This window comes from Equus caballus, chromosome 20 (genome assembly GCF_041296265.1).
Source record: "Equus caballus isolate H_3958 breed thoroughbred chromosome 20, TB-T2T, whole genome shotgun sequence".
NCBI lineage: Eukaryota > Metazoa > Chordata > Mammalia > Perissodactyla > Equidae > Equus > Equus caballus.
The window spans coordinates 65,226,617-65,248,281 of record NC_091703.1 but is presented as its reverse complement, the minus strand read 5'-3'; the positions used below and the strand labels follow the sequence as shown (position 1 = coordinate 65,248,281).

At 43.2% G+C, this 21,665-nt stretch overlaps 1 protein-coding gene across 4 annotated transcripts in view; it reads right to left on the bottom strand.

The window, feature by feature from the left end:
- COL19A1 (collagen type XIX alpha 1 chain) overlaps positions 1-21,665 on the bottom strand; it is a 312,975-nt gene that overhangs the window by 80,366 nt on the left and 210,944 nt on the right. For all 4 annotated transcript variants that reach the window (XM_023625139.2, XM_070245772.1, XM_070245771.1 and 1 more), the window contains one exon: positions 5,314-5,367. In XM_023625139.2, coding sequence (XP_023480907.2) covers positions 5,314-5,367 — 54 coding nt within the window. The remainder of the gene's footprint in view (positions 1-5,313; positions 5,368-21,665) is intronic.

Here is a 21,665-nt window from a genome sequence, read left to right as displayed (position 1 = left end):
GTGCACAGCCCGTCGGCATCTCTCCCTGGCTGTACTTGTGCCAGGACACTTTCGGGGAAGCTGGAACGCGCTGTGGTCTGAGCTGTGAGTTGTTCAGAGATGATCTTGGACTGGGAGGCCCCATGCTCTCGGCTTGCAGAGCGAGCAGCACCCGAAGTGCGTCTGCCAAGAGCGTGCCACAGCGGACCACCTTGGTTAGAGCCCCTCCCCGTCTCACTCCCAACAACCCGCAGGGTGCCAGAGATGCTGTGGTTGGGACCAAGGAATGCCTCTGCAGCACCAAGCCATATTATTCTGTCCATAGACTCTATTGTTCTAGGGTCCTGATTTTCTGGCGGCTTTCACACCCAGAAAAACAGCAGCGCCGTTTACTGCCCAGCAGAGCACCACATGGTTGCTTCACTCAATAGCTGGGCCAGGAAATCCACCTACTCCAGGATCCTCAGTGGCCTCTGGAGGGGCTCTCCACCTTAGGCTAACAATGCTCAAGGCAGATTTGAACTTGAACTTCAGTAGCGTTTATTTACTGACGGGTGAGATTCTCTTCTCGGCTTTCTCCAACCTCATTGCACCAAACGATTACTTGGCTGTACAGAAATGACAAGACATAGTCCTTGTGTTTCTGGAAGCTGGCATTCTGCCTCAGATGTTATTCTAATTTCACTAGGTCATTTTGTACCTTGGCGCCACATTATTTGAATGGGTTCTTAGAACTTCTTTGAGTAAATATCATAGTTTTACAGTTTTGAATGCGTTTATTTAGAGGTTCCTGTAGTGAAGTGGCGAGGGTTGTGGTGTGGGGGGTGCCAGTCGGCCTGCCCTCTTCAAGAATTCTGGGATGTCAGACAAGTCCTTTGTTCCCTTGTGGGAAATGGTGAACGGAGCTGTGGGACCGACAGTGAGGCAGTTGGTAAGACTCCAGCTGCCCTCATTACCCTGGAGACTGGAGACGGTATTCTCTGGAAAGAAGGGAATGTACCTGGACACGTGTAGGCTGAACCATAGGAGATGGCCATTTTTGTGGGCTCCAAAGAGTCAGATATCAGCAATTTCCTGTGGCTCAATCTAATAAAAGAGACCAAGGACATGAACGCCCTCCCAGGACATGGGGCCATTAAAAATCCTCCAGTTTAGCCCCTGGGGAACTTGATGTAAAATACTAACCATAAAGGGACATAAAGCTGGAAAAATCAGGTTATCTATTATGGCTTGAATTGCGTCCCCCTCAATTCATATGATGACATCCTAACCCCCAGTACTTCCGAATGTGACTTTATTTAGAAATAAGATCTTCATAGATGTAATTAGTTAAGTTGAAGTCATAATGGAGTAGTGGACCCCTAATTCAATATGACCATGTCCTTATAAAACTGTTTGGACACAGAGACACCCACACAGGAAGAATGCCGTGCAAATACCGGAGATCTGCTACTATGAGACAGAAACTACCAGAAGCCAGAAGGGAGGCCTGGAGCACACCCTCCCTGGTGCTTCGGAGAGCACACGGCCCTGCCAACACCTTCGTCTTGGACTCCGGGCTTCACAGCTGTGAGACAATGAATTTCTGCTGTTTAAGCCACTCAGTTTGTGGGACTGCGCTCCAGAAGCCCTAGCAAGTTAAAACATACTCTGTGGCCTAAGAGGGCTGTTCTCTCTTGAAAACAAGACCTACGGCTGGCTCTCAGTCCACCTCTCGGTTACCTGCAGGGAAGCATTTCACCAGCCCCAAGTGTGGCGGAGCACGGACGGTGGGGGACCCAGGAGAATTTCAGGGTTCTCTGCAATAAAACCATGATCCTCAAACCCATATGTTTGTGCCTAAGTCCATGATGTTCCCCAAAGCCAGTGGATCCTGGGGCACAAAGGGTGAGAGATAGGATGTTAGCACTTAAATTTTATTTCTGAATCTTCCGGGCCCAGCAGGTTTTCCCCTAGCGTCTCCAGAGATGCCTTCGATTACTGCGCCCTCCTCGGGCGTAACTCACTGCTGGAAAGACCTTGAATATTTGATTTGAGAGAAAGGTTTGCTGCCCTTTCTAGTCTGCAGATATTAAAATGAAGTTATGACTTGATACTTGAAAGGAAGAATAGATTATTTTGCTAGCAAATTGGTTTTTGCATCAACAGTTTGGAGACGGGAACACTGGAACTGGCTGCTGCGAGGCAGAGCTCTGGGCTCCAACGGCTGAGACTGATTCTCTGCAGATGCACCTGGTGAGGCGATGGAAGATGAGACAAGCAGGCATTTTCAATGCAGATCTTTAAAAACAGCATCAGGTGTAAAATCCGCCAGTACTTGGCCTCCACAGATAACATTTTTTTTTTTCCCATCTACACCGTTGTAAGGGGCTCTGGAGCTGCCAGCCTTAGCAGTTGACAGAGCCAATGAAGTTTTTACTAAAATCCCCTGAGACATTGCAGAGCAGCTTGCTGGATCGTGAGTGGATCTTCCTTAAGGGGAAGAACAGGCTCCTCATTGTTGCCTCCCAGCAAAGGCTCTTGCAGAACGGGAGCAGCTGTTTTGCAAATTATTTTGTGATGGAGAGGGAAATCTTCCACCTTTTGTTCTTTGCCTCCTCGAGTGGGCAGGCAACAGGACATGTGAACACACTCCAGTAGTCTTCCCGACCTAGCCCCTTAGTCTCTCGTTCCTCCCCTCCTTTCTTTCTTCCCCATGCCCATTTTGATCTGTGCAGTGAGGGGAGAGGGCTGCATATGCCTGAGCTCGCCCTCTGATGACATGAGGAAAATTGTAGGGGAAAAATCCATACAGTTTTCCTGTACGATTGTGCAGGGGCCAAGTTCCTTTGCCTTTGAGGATTCCTGGGGCGAGGCAAGGAGCCCAGGGTTCTCTTAGTTTAGGACTTTAGGACTGCTGGGGACGTGTGCTCCATGGGCAGCTGCTTCAGCAGAAGCCAGGCTGCAGGACCACTGAGCTGCTGCCAGCTGAGTCCCTGAAGTCCAGGATCGAGCGCAGACATTGCATCAATCAATGCCAATTTGAAGGGGAAGATTATTTTAACCTTGGAATGTCACTTTATATGTCTCAATACATGGTCCATTATTTACTCTCCAGCAAAGTCTCACTCAGGCCCCCCTCTCTGTGCACATTTGCAACAGCCGGGCCATCAGGCAGCCATGAATTGCAAAATGAAACAACCTCAGTATCCAAAAATAGATGGGGTGGGGAGGTGGGAGGACATCACCAAGTGAAAACAAGCACTTTACACCCTTGGCTCTTTCCTTTGTGAAGCTGAGGGTGTGGAGGAGGTGTTCATAACCCAGAAACGTTGGTCAGTACGTCCTGGGAAGGTGGGCCCGGCTCCTCCATCCACCTGGTGGGACCTCAGTGTAACAGCTCTAACTCCCCTCAGAAGGAACAGAGAAAAGGCTTTGGGAAGTTACCTTCCATTAATTCCCAGGTGGGTCTAAAGCCTTCTGGTGCTAAATGGTTACAATGCACCATTTGGGGAAGAAAAGCTATGGTCTCTGCCTTTTGACCAGCTGTGCTGCAGCTCTGAAGTTCTGTCTCGAGCTCCCGTGGGTAGACTCCCTGTGAACCTCAATCCTCCCAGGCTCTGGAGGTCAGAAGGAGGCTGCAGTTCCCTCAGGAGAGTCAACAGCTGGGTTCAAAGTACAAACTTGATACTAGCAAGACTCTCCACTCACCTGCTCCGGTCAGCCCTCAGTTTTTGGAAATACAACCTTAAAGTTTAAAAATTTACATTTTTACATTTTCAACTTTAGACTCTAAAATATAAATGCTCCATATATCTTCATTTAAAGGGGAACTGACTTATCGGCAAGATAAACTATATATAGTAGCAGTGTTGGGAGACCTGTAAATATATGAGCTTTAAAGCTTTGGCGAGGAATAGCAAATATTTAAGTAGCTAAGTAGCAACTTGGCAAATTTTATACCAAGGGTGACAGTAATGTAGTGTGTTAAGTTTTTCTAGCTGACACTGTGACATCAGAGCCAACTCATTCTCATTATTTGGAAGCATTCATGATAAATCCTATTTTGTAACAGTAGATGTCCTTATAGAAAAGCATTGTATTCTAGTTGATTGATTTTAGATATGCTTTGTTCACTTTTGTTTCACTTGTGCCAAGCCCTAATGTTTTGAAAAATCTAGTATAGATCTATTCGGAAAATGTTTATAAAGAATCATAAAATATACCCCAGACATTCTTCCTAATATAATACTCCCTGGAAAATCTAAGTAAATGAGAAAACTTAAGATAGGATACTTTGGAAGTGTAACAAACTTCTCACACATTTGACTTTAAATTTATCCACCGCAAATGATCTGGGTCTTTATGCTGACCTAATCTGAAAGAAGAATTGGGATTTTTAATTAATTTGCTTGTCATTTAACAAACACTTTTCTGAGCAACTGCTATCTTCAAGGGCTCTGTGACACAGAGTGTCTCTTGGGAATTTCTAAACAGAGAGGAATAATAGTACTTCGAGGAATTGATAGGAAGGGAAAGCAAGAACATAGAGGAAAGACACGCAAGGGAGCGTCTCCGACTTTTTCTGTGTTGTGTGCAATTACTCAGGCCGTATCAATGACAAGCTGTTACCTACACACGGGACCCTGTGGACAGAATGCCTTGACTGAGAGATCAGACCCCAGGTATTTGGTATTGACCGACGGCTCCATCAATGGTCTCACTTAGGTCTCTGAGTCTCACTTCACTGCCAACGTCCATTCCGCTCCCTCTGCTCTGCTTCCTTGGAGAATGGGGAGCAAAACTGTTTTCCTGTTGTCTCTCAGATGCTTCCATGTTGGTATTCCGTCCATCCGAACTATAATTTAAAAACCTTGGGGAGGTTAAAAGTGGCTCCTCCCTGGAAGGTGGGGACTCCGGGTCTTGACCTGTGGTAGGTAAATGCTTGCCTGAGAGTTCAGTGCAGCACCAACTGGTTCCCATCAGAAATCCAGCACTACTGTGCGACCCAGAGCTTCAAAGCAGCACATAATCTCTGCCCTCAGAGAAACTAGATATGTGACATTATCCATGGTGAAACACGATTTTTGCATTAATTTTTTGCATGAAATTTTGCAAACTTTGAAGTAAATTTTTTTTTTATTTCTAAGAATAATGTCCTGGTACTGTAAAAAGATGCCGAGCAATGCCGAGCAAAATACTTTTTTTGAAACATATTTTCAGTATGGAAAGTTGTTAAGTGTATGTGATTATGTTTTAAAGTCTGAGGAGTTAGGAATTAATGTTTATTTTTTTCAAAAATACAATCATACAAAAATCTATGTGTATAGAAGATGTGAAAAAAAGAAGCCAAACCTTGTTATAAAATCCACCCAGAGTCTGCTGTACTCCTTGCATTCCAGGAGGTCCCTGTATCAGAAACAAACCAAAGATAAATATGTGCACATTTACCAACAACAATGTGGTTTTAAATAATGTATCTAAGAATTCTTGAAATCTTATGGTTCAGAAAAAGGAAGAGTCTGTTTAGTCAAACATTCTAATTAATAGAATTACAGGGGCATTAACTTATCAGGTTCCTAAAAGTACTTGTAGGTCAAATCCTGCATGAATCCCGCGAGGTCCTAAGTGGGAACGTGTAGCATTTACCAGGTCAGCCATCAGCATACTCTTTATTACAAGGAATTGTTCCCTAAAACTCCTCCTGGGAGGAGGTCGTAGCTTCAGTTTGTTTTCGACACTTCTCACAAGGCTTTGATCAATGTATTAGAGAAATGCGTGCCCATGTGTTAACTTAGAAAATATGGGAAAACATACTTTTTCTGTTGTATTGCTCTTTGAATTAGTTGGGTGAAAATGGGCTGCCCATGGACTTTCAGGCCTGAAAAAGACGTCTACTCTAAATCCTCAGAGTTAAGACAATTAAATGCTCCTGGTTCTCAGTTGACGTGGAAATACTCACTAAGCACTGCGCTGAGCTTTGAGTAGATAGCTAAGAAGACATTTGTCTGTCCCTAAAACTTCCAGGAAGAGAAGATGAGAAGAGTTTTCTGAGTTTTTCAGGGATTACATTTTGGGGAGAAGGCCATAAGAAAATATAAAACTTGGCATTATTTTAAATCAAGTAGCTCAAGCCAAGAGAGAGTCAGCTATCTCAGAAAAGAGATTGCATATTTCATCTGGACCTTGAAAAGCCCCTAGGAGGAGAGAAAATATTACAGAGGCAAAGTTCTTTACATTTTGCCTCAGAAGATAGGACAAAGAAAACTATAATTGAGCAAACCAAACATTACTGTTAAACAAAGATGATTTTTTTAAAAGGAGAATGAAAGCCTTGAACAGTGAGGAAAAATTTTAAGGAACGACTGCTACCTGCACCCACTGATACAGGTAACATCCCAGGTGTACTGAAACAATTAACGTTGCTTAACATTTATAACCAGTATTTCCTATGAACGGCTTGTGACTGAAGATCTCCTCTAATACGAAACCCCCACGTTGTGCCCACAAAGGCAGAGAACACAAAGATGCAGTGACGGATCCTGGAAGCAGGCTGGTATAACTCTTGAGAAAATAATAGGCCTCACGAGAAATGGCACTGACTATGATTGGAAAGACAAACGATGCTGTTACCTTGCTGAAATAAAAGCAGAGCTAATGTCAGAAAGGAATTCTCCTGGTGTTATACATTTTTCATGTTCTTTTCCTATCAGCCAGCTTTGTGTAAAGTATTCTAGGTCAGTTAGATGAAGTAGTGAGGAAAGCAATCATTGCATTGGGGGTTGCTGCACAAAGTTTCTAGCCAAGAAGATGCAAGTCAGAAACTCAGTGTTGGAACTCAGGAGTCACAAGATTCCATACACATTGATCCTTCTGCAACTATACAATTAGGCAAGGAGAAATTTTAGATAGCAGATGTAGTAGCATCAGCAGGTGGCTGAGGGGTATATGCATAGTAGGCATTTGGTGAACGGTGAATTCGTGTTGCTAACAAGGCCAATCAGATCAAAGAAGAGTGATGTGGTGGGTAAATTTAGCTTCACACACATTCATCCTAGTTAAAAGTGGGAGTCTTAATAATTAAGGCTCCCAAATATAGCAGAATAGTTAATAGTACAGTCTCTCAAACAGAGCAGAAGAATCAATCAGATAATAATAGCAAACATTCATATAGTATTTGCTGTGGGCCAGGCATTATACCAGGGGTTCTCTATGGATTAACTCATTTAATCCCTACAGTAACACCATGTGGTGGGTACCATCACTTCCAATTCAAAAATGCAGAAAAGTGAGGGTTAGAAATTATTAACTGGCCCAAGCGCTTACTGCTGGGAAGTGGCAGGGCTAATACTTAACGTAGGCAGCCTGGGCCCAAACTAGTTCTCATCTACTCCACTGTCTTCACTTAAAAGCAGACTTTCACCCTAAAATAATCTTTGCAGTAATTTTATCATCATGCTGACCGCGCCCTGAGAACACTGGGTGGTTGCTCTCTCACGTTCTATTCACTATACTGAAATTCAAAAAAATCAGCAAAACTTGACCTTGGCAGTTGTTATGAGCCAGCACTGAGCCTGGTGCAGGAGCGGGGGAAACGCGCACTTTGTCTTTAGGCGTGGTCCCACCGTGCCACTGAGAGGGGTCTTTCTGTCTTCCTTGCATCTCCCATCTGTCTTCATATATTCTCTCAACCCATGAGAGGGAGATTACACCTGAATATTCCACAAAATTCCCCACAGTCCACAACTCTACTCAAAAGGAAGCTTATCTTTGTTTGCCGAGGTTGGGCGAGCAGGTGATCAGAGGACATAGAAGTGGGAGCCTTCCCAAGTGTCTGGAAGGCATGAGGGAAGGGCAGCAGGAGAGGGAGCCGTGTGGGGGCTGCAGGGCACCGAGCAGGGAGCCGTGGGGAGGAGCACAGTCAAGACAACATTATGGTGCTAATTTTTCTAAACATTGGGCGAGAATTGGGTCTGATCTTTTACAAACTGGCTATCTGCCTGCAGCATACAGCTCTACTCCATAAACACAGAATATATTCCTCATCCGGAATCCTGATCTCACTGTTGAGGATACACTGGGGGTGGGGTAGGAGAGCTCATTGCGCCTCGTCTAAAACAACAGCAGGAACACAGCTCACTGAACATAGCCAGCAGCCAACAGCAGAGTTTGAACAATATCATCCAGATAGCCACAAGATTAATTGGCCGATAAAAGGTACTTCCACATTTTCATATGTTCTGTTCTTGCCATAAAATGTCATATCCACAAAGTGGTGTTCCAAATGGGGTCAATCCCAAGTTTTAGGCTCTACTGCTTAATCTGCTGATGAGCATTTATGATGACATCTTCTTTCTTGCTCTTCCAGTCACGGTGATACTCTGGGTAGCACAAATTTCAAGTTTAATGTAACAGAAATTTACAGCTAACAGCCCACCTGCAGGTCATCCTTTAAACCAGCTCTCCCAGAGGGCTGAAGAAACCCTGCAGTGACTGGCAGGAGACACTGTGTTGAGTCCTCGGGCAGTCTACCTCCTCACTGACTCCTTGGGTTGTTCTAAGACTGTCAGAAAGACACAACCTCAATCAACGTGGGGATAGTGACCACAGAGAAATGCTGTGCATATAAATGCCAAGAGCAACTCTGTTCACTGTTAGAAAAGCTATATAGACCGTAGGGTCTTGGAATTGGTGGCTGTCCTGTAGCCATATCCTCAGGAGACGTGCTCTTTTTCTATTCTGGTGCAAAGCATGGCTGGAGAAGATGCAAGGAGTCATCTGTTTGCAAGTTTAGCAAGAGCTGTCAGTCTTGTAGACTATCCTATCAATCAATTCTGAGGAAGGAGAAGTTAAAGACTTGCGGTGAGTGACAGGTCTCCTGGCACCACGCAGTGTTAGTGGATGCTCCAGGGCACTTGAGAGGTCACTTTCTCTGAGGTTTGCATTTATAAGGACTCATCAAGGAGATGCTTAGACGACCCAGGCCAAGTGGAGAAGAGAGGCCAGCTCTGGAGGGCACGTCAGCCTTGGCTAATGCTCTCAGGAGCTTTACTAGGAAAACCAATGGAAGGTTTGTGAAAAGAAAAAACATCTCATTATCTTGCTCATGAGAGTGACCTGCAACATAGCTATACAGAAATTGTGGCCATACAGTGGCTATGTTTTACGCAGCTCTGCTTCACCCTATTTGTACTGGGTTGGGAGACATAGGGTATCTGGGTCCATGTGATGAGTACAAAATCATAGAGCAGCTTTCAATGCTCATAACTCCAGCGAGACACACCTGTTCAGAACCCAACTTCACGCGCGTGTACTTGTCTGCAAGGTCTATAAAGCTGGTGTGGGTAGAGATCCTGACTTTGGTTCCTACCGCAAAGAACCACGCTGGGTGTGGCGAAGTGACACAAAGCTACATTCAGTTTGGGAGCATGTACTCCCAGCAATAGTTTAAAGCAGTTAAAAAGATTATTTTTTGGCTAAAAGCTTGCTAGAGGTGAAAACAGGAATATTGTGTCGTCTGCCACTCCTGTCATCAGAAGCATAGCGTGAAAATGAGGAGCTGTTTGCATTATCATCCCCTTAGTAGATGTCAGTTTTTGCTGCAGATTTCCAAAGTTTAAAAGATGGGAAGAGTTCTGTGCTAAAACCCACACGTCTTCAGTCCTGTTCTTGGCTGCATTTTGGCTTTTGAGCACGGTCATGTAGTACACTTGGCTGGAAGAGCTCTGCTTTTGCCTTTGCCCCTTCCCTCGGCTCTGCTGTGAGCTCTCTGCGCAAGTCACAGCTCGGGAGCTTTGAGTCAGCTTTGGCACACCTAGATATTCTGAATCGAGACCCCTATGGCTCCTCAGTGCTCTGCTCTCTCTCTGACCCCCCTCCTGGACTGCTCTCCTTCTCCCTTTTCTCTAAAAGCGTCTCTAGTTCTTCATAACTGCTGACCAGGCGCCCTCAGCCATCTGGGTGCCACTCACCCCCAGGCACCAGCTCTTCACTCTCGTATTAGGAGGAGCTCCTTCCAGGACTCACAAATACTATTTTCAGGTTATTCACAGCTGCCTTCTGGCCCTGTGGGTTTCCAACCAACTTCAGTAACAACATTTGAAAGACCAAAAACCTCTGTGAAGAAAGTTGTACTAATCAACTCTCTTCCAAACATGAGAAAAAATAGCTTGGCTATGAGAACAGATAGAAAATTTGTTATTGGAAAGCCATTTGGGCTAATTTTTAAGAAACACTTCCAATTTTCTAATGGCTAGTAGAAAAGGCAGAGATAAACAATTATTTTTCCCTTGGTATTAAAGAAAATATCACTAGGAAGCCTAAACTCAGTCACAGGAATGGTAAGATGAAGCATTCTAACATACAGCAATCGTTGGAAAATCTACTGTCAGAATGAGTTTTTCTCTTATATTTATTTCCATCTATAACATGATGTGTGACTTGGTAAAGCACATTTTCACTGACCGTGTGGTTCGTGTCTATGTCCGTCTTCTCAACTAGGATGAAACCTCCTTGAAGACAAGGAGTTCCGTCTTTATCTTATGATAGCACAGGACGTGGTACATAGTACTTTCACCCTCCCTCTGAAGGTTTGCTGAATTATTTAGTAGGAATTTAGTAGTCCCATTACTTTTACAGGAAAGTTTTGAGGGGAAAGCCAGTTTTGTGCTTGTTGGTTTTGGTTTCAGTTAGAAACGGAGGCACAGCAAGTGGAGGTCTTGCTGCTTCAAACTCAAGGCAGACAGGCCCGCAGATCTAGGTTCATCCGAGAATCTGGCTACGGAATTGAAAACAAAGCTCCTCCCTCCAGGGAAGGAGGAAAGAGCTTATGGATGGATTTTTGACCAGAATCACAAGATGGAAAGTTGTATCCGAACTCTGAGAGAAAAATCAATAATACTCCTTACATAGAAAGTATTTGGGAAATCGATTCTTTTTCCTTTTAAACATAGATCCTTTTGTCTTAAATATTTGCTCCAAATGAAATTTTTTTCATTATCTGTTGGGATTTAATTATGTAATAGTTAAACAGCTATAATTTTATAGTGAACTATTTTTCTGAGAATGCTTCTGCTACAAATTTTTAGCGACTAAGGAGATACCCAAACTCCCACCCCTACCACCCCCAAATTGGTGAAACTCTCAAACTGCAAAATATGATTTCTGAAGCCAGCAGGAGACTCACTGAACGTTTATACTATGTTTACATTTCAACATGGAGACCTCAAGCTCTCCTTTTTGGAATTACAATGGGAAGGTGGGCCAGACAGCATGAATCATGTGAAATTTAAGGTTCCTGGGAAGGAACTCTTGTTCCTGAAAATATCTCACCCACTTTCTGGTTTATGCCTAAAACTTCATAACGAAAGTTTGCTTTATTTGATGCTGGGTTTTATCACCTGCTCGAAGGCATGTGGTCCTGGGACAGGGAATCCTAACTCTTCCTGCTTAGACAGCTCAGGATGACCCGATGTGTGTTTTCCTTATATTTTCTTGGGTGGCAGGGTGATGTGATTGCAAAACACGTGATCTTATTTGATTCTCATAATCACTGAGTGAGGTGGGTGTTATTGTGTTCTCCATGCGATGTGGAAAAATTGAGAGATTTCTCCCCAAATCACACAGTAAACCAATGGTAGAACCAAGTCTAAGAGTTGTCTCACTCTACAGCAGTCGTAGGAATTATTAACTAAATACTTCCTGAGAGCAAGCTGGATGGGATGGAAAAGGAGAATAGTGAGGGGACAGGGCTAGAGGGGGGACAGGAGAGGGAAGGGGCACAGAAAAGGGAGGAGGACGACCCTCAAGATGCTTCTTTGCCCAGACCACCGACAGGCCCCGGGTTCTCGCTTTCTGGCACGTGAGTCTGAGAAATGGAGCTATGTCTCTGCGTCGAGTCTTCAGGTAACTTTGATTGTAAGAGGTGGGACTCGAATAGGAATAAACTCAGGGAAGACTTGGGTTTCAGCAAATCAGAAGGACGTATTTCATTCATTTGACCAATACACAAAAGTGCAGACCTCATCCTCAAATAGATGTTTTCAAGTGTGTTTGTTTACATTGAAAATTGAATCTAACAAGTTTTTCTGGAGGATGAATATAACAATGGATGTATTTAGGTCAACATTCTTAGATGGATGAATTTCCCTATAAAGACTGGAGCAGAGGAAATAGAAAGGAAGGGAGCAAAGCATATAGAAGAAAAGTTACACAGGGATGATAATGAAAGAATCAGGACAGGTATCAACCCTTTTGCAGTAGAAATGGCAGGCCACGGACTAAATCCTAGGAAAGAAAGACAAAAATAATGAGCAGATGGCAGAGAATGATAAAATGGGCTAATGATAATAATATTCATAGATAATGATAGTTACCCTTTGAAAGCAGCAACTGTGTGGCAGGAACATATATTACTGCGTTTTCCTCTTAGAGCAATCCACTGAGGCCGGCATTATCCTTATTTTACACAAAACAAAAGGTCAACTGTCTTACCCAAGGTCATACAACCAGTAGACAAGAGCAGGGTTTCAGCCCAGGTCAGCCTGACCCAAAAGCTTTGATCTTTAACCTTTCCCTTTATCTGCCTCACAGTGAGAGGGATGACAGACAGTGAAATAAAATATCAACCATCTTAAAGCTGGTTAAAAAAAATCAAACAAGACAGTCACCTCTAAGAGCTCACAGGACCCCTCAATGAGACACAGAATCATAAGGGCCAAGCAAAGAGAGCTCTGGGATGTGGGCAGATTTGGAGGAAAGAACAGATCAAGAGGAAAGTGGCCAGAATGGGAGGAGGGCAAGGATAAGAGACAGGAACCACACGCAGACAGAGAGAAATGGAAAAACCATGGAGGGTTTAGATTAGAGAGACCTAAGGGGAGAGAGATTTCTGAGAGGAACAGGGAAGAAGTGGGCTTTCCTGATCAGCATCTTAAATAACATTTGAAGTTCAAGGGACACCAAATGAAGGATAAAGAGCCTTAGCATTTATGAGATGGTGGGAGAAAACTTAAAATAAAAACGGCCAAAGCAGGTGGAAAAAGACAAGCTAACCAAGACAGTAATATTGCCTGGGGATAATTTCGATGGGCTGCAATTCCTATGAGCATGGAATTGTAGTGAACAGTCATGGGAAATTGGTCCCACTTAGTAGAGAAGATGAAAGACCCTTCAAATAAGACTGCGACAGTGCCATTGTGTTTGTTGTGGAGGAGAGATGTGTGTATCAGCATTCTGGGCATCTGAAGGATTTAAGTGACATAACAACAGGCTAGTTCAAGCATTCATCAAAGATATCTTTTGGGACTTTTTCTAAAAACAGTGATGGCAGTTCTGTTGGAAGCCAGCAGCCACGCACTCCTTCTTGGTACATCTCTGAGAAATCCTGAGCAGCACTGTGATCCATGATCTTCTCCTGTCTCAGCTAATCCCCCTGACAGTGGCATATGCCTGCGCCGGACTGGAAAGATTGACGGCTCCTCGACGTCTCAGTCTAAGACACTGCCAGCGTCCCTGGTTCAGAAGGTCAGAAGCAGTGCGATTAACAGGTGAGGGATTGCAGCAAAGGCAGCTTCCGGATCTCGAAGGAGAATTTTTCACATCTGCCACGTTGGACATTTTTCAAACCCATCCCTCTGTGTATTCCAGGAAGTGCTCACTTGAGCCGGGCTTGCGTCTTCTGGCCTGCATACTGAGCTGTGTAATTGAGGGAACTCAAGCATAGGCAGTTTACAGTTGTATGAATAAGCAAAGTACTCAATATGTGACCTGATTGTTTTCCAAAATGGCACAGTCTCTAGTTTTACTTGTCCTTTTGGAACAGAAGTGGGAGGATGAGACTATGACTGTGAACACATGCAATGGGTATAATTAACCCATTTTATAGAAGCAGATTTTCTAAATTATGTTATGAAGCTCATAAGTTTTTAACACTCTATTTCCCAAGGGAGAAAACAATCATTTTTAAATGAACATATTTTCCCTGATACCAAGAACAAATCCATCTAATTGGTATAAAGCCCACTGCATTATTGATAGAGGGACATTTCTGACTGATTTCCATGGCATGATGGCTAGGGAAAAAACAATTCCTCCCCTAGTGCTGTCATTCTGCTTATCTATCCATAAAATGTTCCATACTCGTCTCTCCCCAGTATGTCCTACAAAAGGAGAAATAGTATTCCTCAGCTTTCTGCAATATCGAGAGCAGCAGGAATCCTTTAAGCGCCCTGCTGCCCCACGGAAGCAGCATCATTGACCCTGCACAAGGGGAGAAGAGCCACAGGGGCATGAAAACTACCAAGGATAGGGGTGTGGGAAGCCAACTGTTTGTATCCAGTGGCGTCCCCAACAGCTCCCCACCAACAAAACCTACACCTGAGGAACAGCTGTGCCGCCACCCCCTTGTCTGACCTCAGGAATCTCTCAATGTGCCACCCAACCCAGGAGGGAAGCTGGCTTCCACAGCCCGCACCTATCAACGCTCCGAGTTTCCCTTTACTGTAATTAAGTGATAGCATTCACTCTGCTGAAAAGTGCTGGTAGGATGGCAACGCTTCCCGTGCAGAGAAAACGCGATTTCCAAGGCACACTGCTGGGACTTAAGATAACCAGGCTGATGGCACTGGCTTCTACACTGCTTTACATAGAGGCCAGGAGCACATGCAAAGTAAAATTGAGTAGTTGCGGACATTCTGCACAGAAGCAAGATGAGCAATCTGTAGGTTTTATTTTGGGGTGATTGTAGTCTCCACTTTCAACTCGAATGTGTGACATCAAGGTTTCCCTTTGATCTATCAGTTGTGCCAATGATAAATCTGCAGATAACAATTCTTGGCTCTACTGAACCCCCTGGTTACAGAGGCTACACTCAGGGAAGCTCTAGGAAAAAAATACTTAATGACTTCATTTTTAAAACACTTAGCCCCAGTCTACGAAGGATTTCAGGCAAAGGAGAAGACACTGACACTCTGGGCCAGTAAAGAAGTAATTAGTGATATTAACCTCTGCTAATCCCATAGGATGGTTTTCGTATTTCTTAAAATAAACTTAGAATATGTCAAGCATGCTGAAAAGTATAGAAAATAAAATGATGAGTCCACAATCCAACGTTGTCAAATCCTCGCCATTTGCCATATTTGTTTCAGATCTTTTTACTTTTTAACGAAATTACAGACAGATCTGAAGCCTCTTCAAGTCTTATTTTCTACCAAATTTCCTTCCATGTTTCAGGTCCCCCAGAGAACACTGAGAACTCATTGTTTCTCTAGTCACATAATTTATTTAGTCTTTCCTCTGATCAAAAGCAGTTGGAGCTGTGCAGAGAAAACCGACTGCATGGATCCAGCTAAGCCGCTCACTTCCCAAGGCCCAGAGTTTTCTTACTGTTAAAATGGAGAGAATTTTTTCTTGCCTACCTCACCAAGTTATATGCTGGTAAAATTAAATACTGGGTGGAGATGCTTTTGGGAAGTCTATCATCAAACACAAACGATAAGATTATTTAGCTTCCTGAATATCTTCTCAATGGCCAATCAGATTTATTAAAACCTTAATGTTTACCCACCACAAAGAAATAGTGATTAATCCATGCACTGGCCCAACTAATGACAACTTTGGTTGAAATCAAGGATTTCAAGTATTCTGTCCCATCCTTGCTGTACACGAGGCAGGGAGATTCAGATGTCTTCACAGCTGGTTTCAACAGCGGGATCCCAGATGAAAAAAGGAGTCAATGGCTATAAGAAGATAAAAAGTCCTTTTCCTCCAGAGTGTAGTTATAATTAGTAAAAAGACTTAGGATGTCAGAAAGTGCCTAATAATTTCCCTGTTCTTAAGGAGAGAAGAGGAGAAGTAATTGGGGAATCGAACCCAAGTACTAGTTTCCAGATTCTCTGCCTGCTCCCCCAGCTGCCTCTCCTGCACGACTCCATGTTCCGAGACGACACGAGGTGACACTGGAATTTTAGCAATGTTGGCAACTGCCGTTTTGTCTGGGACCATGACCCGAGTGGGGGACAAGTGGCAATAAAAATGATTAACTGGCCATGTCTCCATTTTGTAGGTCTTATGCGTCTTTATTTTTAAATCTGAGGAAGTCATCTTATTTTTATTAAGAAATGAAATCTCTGTTCCCATTGACTCAGATAAATGGTTAGACTCATTTTCTTGGAAGATGTTATCATCATAGTACCCGCCCTTTAGTCATTTAACAGAGCAGAGTCTAAGATTCTTTGCTGAAAGGAGAACTAAGAAACATGACAAAACCTGATCTGGTCAAGGCTTCCAGGAGGGATGCTGAGAATACAAACTGGATTCCCAGTGAGACACAATGAGCCCAAAACGCATGTAGGTATCTTAACAAGAGATAGAATGTTTTAATCCAACATGTTTTGTCATCCACCTTATTCAGAGGTCCAAAATGTGTCTGGGGCACTAACTTATTTTAGAGGTGCGCCTCGCTACAGGCTGAAAGCAAAAACTTTGCACCTTGAGTTCTCTGTGTAGTAGACAACATTGGAGACGGAAGACAGAAAAGCTGGGGATAGTGTTGGATAACAGGGTGCAGGCGGAGCAAGACATTAGCTCTGTGGTGCTTTGAGAGCGTATGTTTTCATTGTTAGAGCTGTTCATCCAACCCAACCACAGCCTATCGGACAGGAAGCGTCAGGTCTAGCTGTGGGGAGACAGAAAAGACTGACTCACCTCCATCTTTAATGAAAAATGTGATATCCACTGGATTCAGGCAAGACTGAAATTAAACGGGCTACTATCAAAGTTTTGTCGGTTTTCTTGTTTTCTCTCCGCAAACAAGTCTATTCCCTGTCTACGCGAAGTCTAAAAATGATGTTCTAAAAATGGTGTTACCTTTAGAATTATCAGTGGGAATAATAATTTCACCACATCAAAATAAAAAAATCTAACCACTTACATAAAAACACACATACTAGTACTTTCAAAATGGAGATGTGATGAGTTGATTATTTTCCTCACCACTTATAGCCCCCTCCCCACAATACTTCCGCTCTCAGAGGCCCTACATAACAAAAGCCACTCAGCTCCAAAATCTTTCCTGGCACTATTCTTCTCCTAGCTCCTTTATGCTTATTGAATACCTCAAGCTCTTTCCCACCTCAGGCCCTTTGCATGTCCTGGTATTTCCGGTTGGGCAGTTCTTGCTCTAGCCCTCACATGGCTAGCTCCTTCTCAGGTAATGTTGCATAGATGCTCAGAGATGTCACCTGGAGCGCTCTGGCTAGAGTAACAACCCTTCCTTCTAAATCACTCTTACATTACCCAGTTTATTCCCCTATGGCACCTCATCCTAGACTGAAACAGTTTTGTCTATGGAATGGCTTATTAACCATTGTTCCCCACCCCCACACAACAGAGGGTGGTTACTGGAGGGAGAGACCTTGTCGGCAGTTTGTTTGTTGCTATGCTTTTTTAATCCGCTGTGTACTCTGTGTTTGTAACAGTGATTAGCAACATGGTAGATGGTCAGTAAGCATTTGTCGAATGAGTGAATTCAATTTCAGACCCTACGTTTACTCTGCTGCCTGTAGATCCTGCTGTACAGACATCACCTTTAGGCTCTACCTTCTCCTACACTGAAGTTACAGCTGAGACAGAAATGACATGGTTGTGTGCCTTTTAAATCAGACTGTTGAAAGAAGCAGCATAAATCCCACTGGAGTCAGCTCCCACATAACTAGCCCTGTGGAGTTTCGTCAGCACTTCACAATAGACGGGCATCTTAGAGACCCACGAGCTCAGGGCTTTCACTTCAGGAGATCGTCAAGTTGGCGCTGAAAACGACTGCTGATGAAATAGCATCTGAACTTAAAATTCAGGATAAGCAGAAAATACAACAAATTCCTGGAAATAAATCTTAAAAATCATGTAGATTTATCACTAAGCCTCAAGGACTGAAAAAATGTCCCTCCCTTGGACATCCTCCAAAGAGCTGTGGAGAGTCCTATGCCCAGAGCTTTTCCAGTGGAAACAGTAGAGGGAGCCGCTGCCCCACGTTACACATTTCTTGAATTTCCGTTTTCACGTAAATTGCTATGCACTGAAATATGACACATTTCAGCCCACTGCTCAATTCTCTACTGCAATAATAAAACAATGCACAAAAACAATACCAGGGAAAAAATAAAAGGAAATCAAGAGCTCTCCTGTAATAGAAAGAAATAATAACACATATTAAAATCAATGTGGTTTTTAATAAATGCCTTGACAGTGATGATGAATGAGGAGTAAAGCTAATGTCAAATGGGTGGGCTGACGCATACTTTCTTCAATGGCTCATTAGTTAAATTCTCCTGCTTTTCCTCCTGCTCTGCCTCATTTCCAGCTGCCTTCCTCTTTTCTAAAGGAACTAAAACCGAGAATACTTTCAAATAAACTACGGCATTTCAAATCTTGAGACTTTCCAAGTCTCATTATCACAACACAAGGCCACTATGTTCCATTGGTTATCTTACTTAGATAACCAGAAGGCTTTAAAGAAAGAGAAATTTTTATTAGAAGGTGAGGATAGTAGCTGAGATTTAGAGAATATCCCAACTAATAAAATGTGACAGCTCAGATTATGGATGAACAAGTCCCAGGAGCACGGAAGAGGCTGTAAATCAGAGGAGAGAAAACACCACTGAATACTTAGATGCGGCTGTTATTGTTGCCTGATTGTGAACAACTCTGTATCTCTTCCTGAGTACACTTACATAGCTAGGATAAGTATTCCATATGCAGAGCATGAGATCTCCCATTTTACTAATTCATTGAAAGACATTCAAATTTTTGTTAACTGGATTTGGGGAAATTTGTAAAAGGAAGAAAATATGTTAGTTCAATTATGGATTCAAGATGATCTCTTCTATCCACAATACTGTACGTGTGAATGGATGTCCAGAACAGTAGTAATGGATCTAAGTTACACTTAGATAGAGCTTTACATTTATAAGAAAGTTCTTTCACTTACACGGCATTTAATCTTCCCAGTAACTGTGGGAAGTAGATGAGGCAGGTACTTTCACTGCAAATTTACAGAGAAGGAAAGTGAGACACGGACATGTCAAGTGAACTGTTGGAGGACAGGCCAGTGAGGAGAAGGATTAGGTTGCTCAGTCTTCTCACACCACCCCTCTGTCTGAGGTACTATAGTGCCGGGAATTACCATGGAAACATCAGACCAGGTTCTGCCTATGATGGTTAAGTAAGGCTGATCCTAGTCAAACTGTAAACCAGGAGCTGGTCGTTCACACCTGTGAGCTGGTAGAGTAAAGGTGGGTTTGGGGGTCAGTTCCTGGCTCCCCCACTTATACCTGTGTGATCTCGGGCAGACTACTGCATGTTACTAAGCATCCTCTACACGGTTACAAAATGAGGATAACTTCTCCTTCTCACAACAGCTGTGACGGTACCTGAGGTAGAGGCAGTGGAGTACCTGGGGCACACTACTGCCATCATGAACCCTCCCTACCCATCCCTCTCCTCCGAACTGTTGCCTCGGGGGCTGGCGGGATTTCCTTCCCCACGGAGATGCTGAGTGCTCTCGTGCTTCCTCTCTGAAGAGCATCTCTCAGTCACAACCTTGGAGGATTTGCAGGTACTATCAATCCAAGACATCTCTACTTAACGGTTTCCCTCAGCGAAGAACATTCACTCAAGACAAGACGGCAGATGCTACTTGGGGGAATTTGGGAGCTTTTCCTTTGTGTAGGTGAGATCGGCTCTGATTGTTAGGAAATCTGACCCAATATTTTATTAAAAAACAAAACCAGTTTTGTTCATCACAAAGGGATGTGACTGGTTCTGTTAACCAGTTTAATTGCTACTCAATTACAAGCATCCCAATTAAGATATAATTTCATTATATGTAGATTACATGTGGGTAAATTTCAACTAAAGATTTCCCCCAAAGAGAGGAAAAAATGCTATTGAATATGGGAGCTAAATTGGAGGAACATGTATGACTTTGATGAAACACTGATTCATAAAGACAATTTAATAACATTAGTTCAATAGATCTACTTTTAGTAAATATTCCATTTTTTTCCCTAGGAAATACACTCTTTCATGAGGAAAAAATTTATCCTTCCATAAATAAATATATATTTTGCGTATACTTACACACACAAAATGGAAAGTTGTGGGAGATTGTTCTTTGTAAACAACTTATCTTTTCGGTACAAATGTTTCTTAAGAAAGTGAGAAAATATAAATTTGGCTTCAGAATAAAGAATCACAAGCAGAAGGAGTCAAACAATTAAAAGATTTTCATCAATCCTTCTGTCTGATTTAGGGAACATCTCTAAAGCACTGAAGGGAAGAGATTTTCTCGGAGAAACTGAGTAAAATATGCTGTTATCAAAGGATTCAAGCCTCCTGATAACGCCTATTCCTTGTTCTTCTCAATCCCTCTAATCAGAATAAAATTTTTCCCCTTAATTTTTCTAGAGGTTAATTGGTCACACATATATGCTAAAATAATACAAACCATTCACTCATTTGAAGGAAATTATGTTATTTGATTACTGTTTGATGAGAGATAAAATTAATATTTTTAAATGTTCCACATTGTAAGAAATTCCAACATGTGCTTTAGGAATCTCACATGCCAGCCAACCACTGTCTCCCCATCTCAGGCTGGCTTTAGCCCCACTGATGTTTCCTTCTTTCTCTTATTACCTTCCTTCCTGCTGCGAAGCAGGGTTCATCTCACATAGATTACAATGTTGAAAAAGACAAACAAATGAAAAACACCAACATTTTGATCTAAAAATGTCCATAGGTAAAGGGAGATGTCTCTTAAGCTATCTAAATTGTAATAAAATACAAATAGCTCCATGGGACCGCCAAAACGATGAAAGATGCTCTGTCGATACTGTAAAAACAGTAGATACTGTGACAGCGGCAGGAATCTTGCCCACTCTCCACATGTCGACTCCACTGTGCCACGGGAGTGACCTGCGACGAAATCCTGCCATGGACTCTCCATTTAGAACTCTTCACAGATTTTCGTAGCGTAGCTGGACTTGTGGGGCTTCACACATCATCTGCCAGGACCCCCAGGCTTGACTTGTCAGCGCTGTGTCAGAAGGGCCTGGTCTGCCGGCCCCACTCCCCGCTGGTTCAGTACTCTCTGCTCTCTGCTTTCATTCTGCCTGCTTTCCTGACAGCACTCCGTAGCCTGCTTCCTCCTTCCTCTCTATTTACTTTACTGGACAACCTGCTCAACCTTTTTTTTAACAGCTTTATTGAGGTAAAATTGATATACAAAGAGCTGCATATATTTAACGTGTGCAATTTGATGGGTATGGACACAGGCAAACACCATGACACCATCACCACCATCAAGGTAACTGACATATCCCTTAGTGTATCGTGTGTGTGTGTGGTAAGAACACCTACCCTGAGATCTACCCTCTTAACACATTTTGAAGTGCACAGTATTGTGTTGTTAACTATGGGCCCCATGTTGCACAGTAGATCTCTAGAACTCACTCATCTTGCATAACTGAAGTTTACACTCATTGAATAACAACCCCCCACCCGCTTCCGCAGGCCCTGGCATCCACTATTGTGTTCTCTGCTTCTATGAGTTTGGCTATTTTAGCAATCCTAGATAAGCGGAATCGTGCAGTCTTTGTGCTTCTGTGACTGGCTTATTTCACTTGGCACAATGCCCTCCAGCTCATCCA